This window comes from Nyctibius grandis, chromosome 26 (assembly GCF_013368605.1).
Source record: "Nyctibius grandis isolate bNycGra1 chromosome 26, bNycGra1.pri, whole genome shotgun sequence".
In the NCBI taxonomy this organism is placed as follows: domain Eukaryota; kingdom Metazoa; phylum Chordata; class Aves; order Nyctibiiformes; family Nyctibiidae; genus Nyctibius; species Nyctibius grandis.
Window position 1 is genome coordinate 100,634 of NC_090683.1, and position 11,596 is coordinate 112,229.

General features: G+C 39.3%; 2 protein-coding genes across 2 annotated transcripts; one reads left to right on the top strand and one right to left on the bottom strand.

Annotated features, from left to right (window-relative positions):
* Window positions 1–9,779, top strand: LOC137673926 (olfactory receptor 10C1-like). The gene is made up of 2 exons (XM_068418995.1): window positions 1–916; window positions 9,736–9,779. The coding sequence occupies exons 1-2, from the start codon at window positions 1–3 to the stop codon at window positions 9,777–9,779; spliced, it is 960 nt and encodes a 319-aa protein (XP_068275096.1).
* A 614-nt stretch (window positions 9,780–10,393) lies between these two features.
* Window positions 10,394–11,024, bottom strand: LOC137673927 (olfactory receptor 2A12-like). Its single transcript, XM_068418996.1, is given in 2 exon segments — window positions 10,394–10,645; window positions 10,647–11,024. Coding segments are annotated over 2 exon segments (630 nt in total).
* Window positions 11,025–11,596: the final 572 nt, after the last annotated feature.

An 11,596-nucleotide genomic window follows, 5' to 3' on the forward strand; every position in this document is an offset into this window, starting at 1 on the left:
ATGATTCCCGTGAACCTCAGTGAAGTGAGTGAATTCAGACTCCTGGGTTTTTCTGAAGTCTCTCACTTGCATCCTTTGTTCTTTGTAGTCTTATTTTCTCTTTATATCCTCACCTTGATGGCTAACACAGTGATTGCTCTGATAATAAACAGTGATAACACCCTTCACACCCCCATGTATTTCTTCCTCACTCAGCTGTCCTGTTTGGATATCTGCTATTTGTCAGTCATTGTCCCAAAGATTCTTGAGAATCTAATGGTGGGAACAATAGGTATTTCCAAGACAGGATGTGCAATGCAAATGTTTTTCTTCCTTTTCTTTGGAGTTGCAGAATGTTTTCTCTTGGCTGCCATGTCGTTTGACCGTTATGTGGCAATATGCTACCCCTTGCACTACACTATCATTATGAACAGTAGAGTCTGCAAAAGCCTGGTTGCTGGAACTTACATCTGCGGGACTGCTGTAGGCTTAGTACACACCATCAAAACATTCAACTTACCATTCTGTGGTCTTGCTATCAACCACTTCTTCTGTGAAATTCAACCCCTCTTGGAGCTGCTTTGTGGTAACACTTCCCCAAGTGAAACTCAAGTCATTGTGGTGGCTGTCTTTGCTATTCTGGGTCCGTTCTTACTCATAATTTATTCATATATTTGCATCATTTTGACAATTCTTAAGATGTCATCAGCTGAAAGCCAGCAGAAAGCATTTTCCACTTGCTCCTCACACCTTTTAGTTGTGACTCTTTTCTACGGTACAGCAAGCTCCATGTATTTGCGGCCAAAATCCAGCTACACTGCATCTGTTGATAAATTGCTCTCACTTTCTTATACTGTGGTGACTCCTTTATTGAATCCTATTATCTATAGTTTGAGGAATGAGGAGGTGAAAGGAGCCCTGCGAAAAAGATGGAGGAATATTAATTTTGTGTGAAAATGAAATAGCATATTTCCATTGTTTCAGGTGGTTTTAGTGGTATATTTCACTGTAAATTCTTGTTCAGTAAAAACAATTTCCAAATAATTCCCAAGAATATTTCAGCTTTTGAGAAAGGAAGAGGGAGAAGAGTGGAGATTTTCAACCGTAAGATACAGTGTTAGCAGAGTTATGTTAGGATTTTGAAAGGAAACTTCTTCCAAATACTTAAGAAAATCTTAAATAAATAAAACATTTTTCTTTTTCCTTGCTATTTGTCAGAAACTTTAAAATCGTGTTTTACATCTTTCTGACTTTTTGAACAAGAGAGTAATGTTCAGAAGCCTGATTTTACTGAAAGAACTGAGAAGAATAAGTTTTCATCAGTTTGCATTAATTTCTTGAAAACGTTTAGTAAATTTCTTTGGGGAAAGGAGAGGACATAATTCAAGTTATAATAAAGACTCCAGGAAATCACTGATTGCTGATTATGAATTCTGAAATTGTTATTGTCAAAAAAAAAGTGTGTAAAATTGCATTCCTGCCCAATAGAACCAGAAAACAGACAAAAAAAAAAAAAAGGCAAGTATTGTAGTCCCATTGTATGTCAGCAATGATGTAAATTCTTAGAGAATGATTCATCTCATGAAATGCAGATAACTGCAATACTGGTTACTGCATCTTGGCTAATCTGTATGGAAGTCCCTGATTAACAAAAAAATTCTAGGTTATAATTAATCTTAACCTAAAGAAGCATCCTTGGTCTTTTCTTATATGTAGACATATGTGCTACAGATACCTAATTCTGATCAGATGATAGGTTATTCCCTGGTGGCCTTAAATGTACCCACTGTGTTTTATGTCTGATCATTTTTGCAACATGGCTCTTTCACAAGAGGCCATTTGATTGAACACAGCTACTGCAATGTTCTGTAACTGTTAATCAAATTCTTTATATTAAATTCTCAAAACCTAAATTTCCTGGAAATAATTGTAAATATAAACACCATAACTGTACAGTGTTCTTAATTCTATGTCATCCGAGTTATTATCTTGAGAGCTTGCAATTCCACAGAAGAATTATAAGATGTACCTCTTTGCAGAAGCTTAACGTGTTTTTTTTATTCACATCTTAATTTGTACAGAAAATATTAAAATAGAAAAATGAAAAATATTTTTAATTAAAACATAAATGAGCTGGCAATAAGAGACTCAATTCATCATCGTTTCAGATTTCATCTTTGATTTAAAATGTAAAAGCATATTTGAGACATATTTCGTATCACTTCCTATGTAATCAGAAAATAATGTACCATATGAGCTGAAGGACTTACACAGAGAGGATGTTTGATTTTTTTATAATGGAGGGCATAGATTGTTGCTTTAGTCACATCTTTATTTTCACTATGCCAAAGATAAGTGGGAGTGATTTAGTGGCAGTTGTAAAAGGTTGGAGAGACAGAGATTCTAAGATAAATTTAGAAATTATATTCTTCAGGAACAACTGATTTCATCTTGAACTTACCACATACACTCTCTGAATGATGGTCTCAATACCTATCAATCAAGTGTTTATTAGCATGGATTCCTAACACAGATTAGGTATGAGATTTCTGACGTACAACTGGGAGCTACAAAAGCTGTAAGAGGCTCACATCATTTTGGAATGGCATTTGTGGGACAGATGCAGTACTCTTGAACATCTAAAATGACAATAAACGTCTTTATTTAGGCATCACAATATCCAAATATCTACATTTGAAGTGAGTGTCTAAGCTGTCACTGTGGACTATAGATGCCAGCTACTTTTCCAGTAGATTCAGTCTCCAGACTACATTCATAGAATCATAGAATCATAGAATGGTTTGGGTTGGAAGGAACCTTAAAGATCATCTAGTTCCAACCTCCCTGCCACAGGCAGGGACACCTTTCCACTAGACCAGGTTGCTCAAAGCCTCATCCAACCTGTCCTTGAACACTGACAGGGAGGGGGCAGCCACAGCTTCTCTGGGCAACCTGTTCCAGTGTCTCACTACCCTCACAGTAAAGAATTTCCTCCTAATATCCAATCTAAATCTCCCCTCTTTCAGTTTAAAAACATTCCCCCTTGTTCTGTCCCTACTTGCCCTTGTGAAAAGCCCCTCTCCCGCTTTCCTGTAGGCCCCCTTCAGGTACTGGAAGGTTGCTACGAGGTCTCCCCTGAGCCTTCTCTTCTCCAGGCTGAACAGCCCCAACTCTCTCAGCTGCTCTTCATAGCAGAGGTGCTCCAGACCTCTGAACATTAACTTTATGGACTAATTCTTTTTGACTATGATGGGTATTCAGACGTTCAGTGGGCTTGTACACACCTGCAAATAGGTGTCTGGATCTGGAGTCAGATTACATCCCAAATAATTAATGTGATCAAAATGGCATGAGCTGAAGACAAATCACATGCACAAAGCTTGGGACCTCCTTCTCTAGGCTTGACTCAATACCCTGAAGACAGACTTCTATTAATATCTCACACATCCTTGGATAATGGACAGATCTGTGAGATGTGACGCAGAACCTATAGCAAACCTTTACTCTTTTGTAGCCACAGTATGAGTCCAAAAAAGATACACTGGAGCCTCCCAACTGACTCTAGATATCTACCATTAGGTAACTAACTCACATTCTCTTTAAATATATAGTAGACAGCTCCTTTTTCCTGCTGTTACTAATAGTTTTTTTAATTCATTTGTGGATTTCTGTATTTGGGGTGGAATTCATCTGCTTTCACTAAGCATATTTGAACAGAATCCGAGGTGCAATTTATGGTAGAAATCTACTACTTAAAAAAATACAATCTAGGTGCATTTTAGGTGTTTTAGAATTCCCTTACTGTTTTCTTATCATCACTGCAGAAGGGTTGTAAACTTTATTTGCACCACCTGAAACAATGGAAATATTCTATTTCATCCACACAAAATTACTTTTCCTCCACCTTTTTCACAGGGCTCCTTTCACCTCATCATTCCTCAAAATATGCATAATAATATTCAATACAAGAGTCATTGGGGTTATTTAGTTTGGTTGTCACCTCCCATGTTGTGAGCAGCTTTGATAAACCCTTTAGCTGAAGGGAGGAAAATTGCCTTCTCCACCAGCTCTTCTTTTCTTCTTGCTGTCTCTATGTCCTACACGGCAAAGGGAATAGTGCATAGTGCCCTGACAGCTAACGAGCTAGGAGAGGTTAAAAAAATTTGTCTCTACTTTCTTGCCCCCCATAATAAATTCTGTTATATATAAGAGGAATAAGGATGTCAAGAGAGCCCTGGAAAAGGCATGAAAAAAAGGAAGTCTTTTCTTAGAAGAGTATTTCTAAATATACTTTGTCATCTCCAACATGTTTAGATCAAATATATGATGTAGCTCTTTAATTTGAAAGTGTCAATAACACCTGAAGAAGTCAGGAAATCAAGTTCTTATGATCTCACTTTTGCTTTGTTTTTCTTTTTATTCATATAAATATATGTTTGTATATGTAAAATAGTTGTTATAGATACACAGCACATACTTCTAACAATTAGTAGAGTAGGTGAGAAGAATGAATATAAACAAAAAATCTTAAATCTATTTAATCTATTAATCTAGGTGTGGAAGTTTTGGGATATTCTGAGATATCTTAAAATATGAATAAAGTTCACAATGCATTGGCTGAATCTACACTTCACACAGTGTTCAGGGTTTAGAAATCTAGCTCACATATTGATTCCTGTATTCAGATGCACACATCAACTGTCTTAACTTTAAATGGAATCCATTCAAAATCTATCCTGAAAAATGTAAAGCTTAGTGTTAAAATTCACTTTGAAGAACTATATACTGTAAGAAAAATTTTACTACTTTTATACAATTCTCATGCTTTTAATTATCTTCAAACTGGGTAGACTAAACTTAAATATTTTTTTCCATCTTCAAGGTATTATATCACCTATCTATCTGTATTTCCTTCCTAATCACCAAAGATAAATAAATGTTCTATAAGGTGCAGTAGTAAGGCATTGTGTATCTCAACCTAATATATAAGTTGAAGTGAGTGATTCTATAGCTTTTAAAGCAAGGCCTATAAATCATTGTTTATGTTTCTTCCTCCCTAAATGTAGAGCAGGCCTACACAGACAGGATTATACTGTTCAATTCCAATATTTTGTGAAGAAAACATTAACTGTGATGCAAATATTAAATGAGTGACATAAATGAAAACAAAGCCAAAATAATCTAAAATGCAAATTATGTTTTTAGATTCATGACAATGCAATATTTGATCCCTAATCGTACCTTTATCTATCGCCTCAAGACATTTTTGTCATGTATTCTCATATGAATTATATCTATTTCTTCATACGTTCCTCCTTCATTATATCATGTTCTGTCATTGTCACGATTTAAAGCTGGGCCACCTATTAAACCGGTGGCAGATGCTCTCTGTTAACCCTCCCCCCCGCCCCCAGAAGGGAAAGGAAAAGGGAAAAGGGAGAGAGACTTACAGGTTGGAAAGTTAAAACAGTTTTAATAAACTGTAATAATGAAAAAGAGTATAATAATAATAATATAATAATTAAATATATACAAATATATACAAAACCAAGATAGAGCTCCCCCAATGTCGATCACGTCACCACCGGCACTGCAGGGCAGGCTCCGGGAAGGCCCAGGCTGGGCCTAGCGACGGTCGAGAGCTGGATTAAGGGATGCACGGATCAGGATCGGGGGCAGCAGGAAAACGGACAGAGTCCTTCTTGGACACTGGCTGTACCAGAAGGGGGGTGAGAAGGGAGAAGAAGGGCCAAGAAGAAGAAGAAACATCCAAGAAGAAGAGCACAAGACCCTCATGATCCCCCCGCTTTATACCGAGAATGACGTGTGTGGGATGGAATACCTTCGTTGGTCAATTTTGGGTCACCTGCCCTGTCCGCTCCTCCCTGCAGGTGCGACCTCCCTGTGGCTCTTCACTCATAAGCAGTGAGGAATTTAGCAGTGACCTTGGTTTCTCTAAGAATAAGGACAGCAAGAGCCTTTCTGCCTAACATCCCTACCGGTGCCTCAGTGATAACTACAAACTTTGAGTGTTATCAGTCCTAGAAGCAGACACTCTCTGCAAAACATGCAGTTAGTTTCAGAAAGTGCAGTTACTTAGAAGAGACTTAGCTGAAAGTAAAAATCGCTGAAAGGAAAATTGGCCTGGTTTAGGCCAACCAGGACAGTTATTCTTTATAACTTCTACTAAAGTAAAATGACTGTATATTATGAAGAATGATTTTGAACTTAATTTTGGAAGTTTTTATAAGCTTAGTTTGAAAATAACTCAGTTTATACTGGTAAATTATATATGCTTGAAAATATTCTGAGACACTGAGACACAGTGGATGGTAATGATATGTGTATGCAATAATAAACTCTCGTAATCTCCAAAACTGAGTAGTTCTATCTAAAATACATTTTGAGAATGTTGCTTACCTCCACATTTATCTCTGAAATAATTTGATAGAATGTTAGTTGGCACAAACAGAAAAACTTGGAGATGGGAATGATATTCATTTCCTCTACCTTTAGCCTGTTGGTCCATGAAAGGTCTAGAGCCATTTTACTGTTCTTAGGTTCCTAGGAGGACTATCCAGGGATGTCTTTCTGGCATAGGAACGACATGTGCACTCTGAAGCATCAGCTGGGGCTCAGATGAGTTAATTTTGGGCACCTTAAGCAGCACTGCATAAGTACTTTTAGGTACCTAAGCCAATCCCTGATTTTCTGTAGTTCTGTGATACCTACACCCACTAAAATAATCATGGTGTCTTCCATATCCGCCATCATTGCTGTGGCTCAAGTTCCATGGGAAAACCGTGACTTGTGTTCCTCATCTTTTAGTTATACTCTACTGTCACTTTCCTAGTACTCTCAATATCATCCCATGTTCCTTAATCCCTTGACTTGAAAGAAAGAGGCATTAACTTTGGAGTCTTCAAGGATCTACTTGGGGGTATCCCATCGGTTAGGGCTCTAGAAGGTAGGGTGGTCCCTGAGAACTGGTCAATATTCAAGCATCACTTCCTCCAAACTCAAGATCGGTGCATCCCTAAGTAATCAAGCAAAGGGGGCAGTAGACCTGCATGAATGAGCAAGAAGCTTCTGGTAAAGCTCAGATGGAAGAAGGAAGTCTACAGAATGTGGAAAAAAGGGACAGTCTACTTGGGAGGAATATAGGAAGGTTGTCAGAGTATGCAGGGATATGACGAGGAAGGCTGAGGCCCACTTGGAACTGAATCTGGTAAGGGACATCGAAGACAAGAAAAAGGGCTTCTTCAAATACATCAACAGCAAAAGGAAGACTAGGGAAAATATGGGCCTGCTGCTGAATGAGAAGGGTGCCCTGGTGACGAAGGATACAGAGAAGGCGGAATTACTGATTGCTGCCTTTGCCTCAGTCTTTACTGCTAAGGCTGGCTTTCAGAAATCCCAGAACCTGGAGGTACGAGGGAAAGTCTGAAGAAAGGAAGACTTGCCCTTGGTTGAGGAGGATAAAGTTAGAGATCATTTAGGCAAACTGGACACCCACAAATCTATGGGATACAATGGGATGCACCCACGAGAGCTGAGAGAGCTGGCAGATGTTATTGCCAAGCCGACCTCCGTCATCTTTGATAAGTCATGGAGAACAGGAGAAGTGCCTGAGGACTGGAGGAAGGCCAATGTCACTCCAGTCTTCAAAAAGGGCAAGAAGGAGGACCCAGGTAGCTACAGGCCAGTCAGCCTCACCTCCATCACTGGAAAAGTGATGGAACAGCTCATTCTGGATGTCATCTCTAAGCATGTGGAGGAAAAGAAGGTTATCAGGAATAGAAAACATGGATTCACCAAGGGGAAATCATACTTGACCAATGCGATGGCCTTCTATGATGACACATGTAGATGAGAGGAGAGCAGAGGATGTTGTCTACCTTGACTTCAGCAAGGCTTCCCCATTACATCCTCATAGGGAAAGCTCAGGAAGTGTGGGTTAGATGAGTGGACAGTGAGGTGGATTAAGAACTGTATGAATGGCAGAGATCAGAGGGTTGTGATCTGTGATGCAGAGTCTAGTTGGAGGCCTGTAGCTAGCGGTGTTCACCAGGGGTCAGTACTGGGTCCAGTCCTGTTTAATTTATCAATGACCTGGACGAAGGGACTGAGTGTACACTCAGCAAGTTTGCTGACAACACAAAACTGGGAGGAGTGACCGATACATCAGAAGACTGTGCTGCCATTCAGTGAGACCTGACCAGGCTGGAGAGCTGGGCGGAGAGGAACCTCATGAAGTTCAACAAAGGCAAGTGTAGGGTCCTCCACCTAGGGAGGAATAACCCCATGCACTAGTACAGGCTGGGTGTTGACCTGCTGGAAAGCAGCTCTGCGGAGAAAGACCTTGGAGTTCTGGTGGAGAAGTTCCTCATGAGCCAACAATGTGCCCTTGTGGCCAAGAAGGCAAATGGTATTCTGGGGTGCATTAGGAAGAGCGTTGCCAGTAGGTTGAGGGAGGTTTTAATCTTCCCCCTCTACACTGCCCTAGTGAGACCACACCTGGAGTACTGTGTTCAGTTCTGGACTCCCCAGTTCAAGAAAGACAAGGAACTACTGAAGATAGTCCAGCGGAGGGCTACAGAGATGGTCAGAGGACTCGAACATCTCTCTTACGAGGAGAGGCTGAGGGAGCTGGGTCTGTTTAGCCTGGAGAAGAGAAGACTGAGGGGGGATCTTATCAATGCTTACAGATACCTTAGGGGCGGATGTCAAGAGGATGGGGCCAGGCTCTTCTCGGTGGTGCCCAGCGACAGGACAAGGAGCAATGGGCACAAAGTGAAACATGTGAAGTTCCATCTAAATATGAGAAAAAACTTATTTGAGGGTGCCAGAGCACTGGAACAGGCTGCCCAGGGAGGGTGGGGAGTCTCCTTCTCTGGAGATATTAGAAGCTGACTTGGACGCGACTCTATGCAATGTGCTATAGGTGAACCTGCTTTGACAGGGGGTTGGACTAGATGATCTCTGGAGATCCCTTCCAACCCTTACCATTCTGTGATTCTGTGATTTTTAATGGAATATCAGCATGGCTTGTTTAGTTGGTTAACTGTATCAATTGACTACTGTTATGTAACATGGAAACATGTGAGCTCTAATTTCCCCTCCCTCAGACTGAAGAACAGACACTGATTTTTTAATGAAATATAGGCAATCAATACCATTAAGAACACTAGCTCACAATAAAATTCCTTTCAAATGGGAAAACTTACTAAAAAATTACAGTGAGTAAAAAGAAAAAAAAAGATAAGGGGAATCCCATCAGATAATTTCTTAGAAATCCAACCAAAAAAAAATAAAATGTTAAATTAGGGACAGCAGCCTCTGGGGAATAAGTGTCTTTTGTTTCTATTTAGTACCTTGTTTGACTGACTAGGTCATTTATTTTGAACTAATAGTAGCTATTCTATACATAACAGAAACATTAAAAATAATAAAAGATTAAAATTCTATAGCTTGCATGACTAGCCTGTAACATTTAACTTCTATAAAACTAAAATAGCTAGAGTACAGAAAAATAGTGGCATATAGGTTCTTTATATCACTTCGGAATCTAATGATCCTAGATTTTAATGAGAATTTTGGGATGCAATGCAACTAATCTGACCCTATAGCAAGCAGGGAGCATAATGAGAGCCTTTACATAATGCCACACATTGCATCCAAAGATAGACATTAAAAAAGAATATTAAATAGCTACAGTTCAATATTAAGCAACAGCCAGAAGAGCTTCCAGACACTGGATTATAGTCCTCCATACTGTTATATTCTTAGAACAATCCTAAATTACGTATATCATACGTGTCATCATATATGGCATGTATGCTACCCCCATGAAGAAGTTTCCTTGAAGCTGTAGACCTCTTAGACTTCTAGGGGTTTTAACTAAATTTAGAGGAAATTAATGGCACCTACAGTTAATATCTCCTAGTGAACCCTACTTTTGGATATTTAATTTCTTTAGTCTTTTTTTAGACCTTATGCTAAGGCAAAGAGATAGAAGGATATTCATACACTTACTTGCTAGTAACAATACTCCAATTATCATCAAAACATCGGATTTCAGGAGAAAAAAATCACGTAAGTAGCTTTAGAAATGTGTGATTTAGACATCTGTATATGAAATAGTCATCCTAGACTTCTTTAACAATCAGTGGAGAGCAACGGGCAATTTTAAAGCAATGTTTACTTAATTATTTCAGGCGCCTCATTTAGTGTGTTGAATTGCGTAGTAATTGTGTTATTTTTCCCTAATAACTATAAAGGCAGTCCAGCATGAGTGGTTCAGATGGCCATTTCGGCACTGTAAATGTATGCACTTATGAATCCAACCCTCTATGATTAAATGAGAGTTCCATAGATAAACACCTCTATGAGATATATTCTGTGTTACTTAGGGCTATATTTCCCTTCTAATAACTCTCATCAATTCTTTCTTGACCTCCGTGTTCCTCAGGCTGTAAATAATTGGATTTAACATTGGGGTAAGGATATTGTATAAGATAGAGATGATTTTGTCCTTCTGAGGGGAATGAAAAGAGTTTGGTTTCATGTACATGTAGATGGCACTTCCATAGAACAGAATTACAACCATCAAATGTGAAAGGCAGGTGGAAAAGGCCTTTTCTCTTCCCTTGGCAGAGTTTATCTTCAAAAATAGCTACCAAAATGTTCAGGTAGGAGAAAACAATGAAAGTGATAGGCATCAACAAGGTGAAGAGACACCCCACTTGAGTGACCAGCTTGATCAGATAAGTATCAGCACATGCCAACTGCAATACAGCAGGCATTTCACAGAAGAAGTGATCAGTCACACTGGGACCACAGTAAGGCAGACTCCATGTCAGGACAGTGTGAGCAATTGGCAGTACCAGGCCACTTGCCCATGAGAATGACGTTAATGTGACACACTTCCTGTTGCTCATGGTCATTGTGTAGTGGAGAGGGAGACGTATGGCCACATGTCGGTCATAGGCCATGACTGCCAGGAGGATGCATTCAGTAGTTGACAGCACAAGAAACACATACATGTGAACTGCACAGCCAGTTAGTGAGATAGTTCTTCTCTGAGCTAAAAAGCTAATAAGCAATGGAAGAAAAGTGCTGGAAGGGTGACATATATCTATGAGAGACAAATGCCTGAGGAAATAGTACATTGGAATATGCAGATGAGTGTCCAGGTGGGTAAGACAAAATATAAGCAAGTTTCCTATCAATGTAATAACGTAGATAAGGACGAAGAAGCCAAGTATGAATCGCTGCAACTTTGGATCACCAGGCAGACCTAAGAGGGTGAATTCTGTCAGTAGTGTTTGACTGTTGTTTCTGTTTGGAACCATGCTCTCTTCAGTGATCAAAATAAATAGCCTGTGATAGAGAGATAAGTAAGATATTAAACAGCCATGGTTGTCCTGTGCATTGAATTTTCTTTCTTCTACATAATTTTGGACATAACATACAGATAATGGGATTCCTATTAATTATAGAAGTGTACAGTGTAGAAATCTGCATCTGAACTAGTTGTCCAGCCTTCACTTATACTCAAGAGAAAAAATAGGCTCATATGAGTGATGTGTCTCATCATAAGGACCAGAGGAATTGC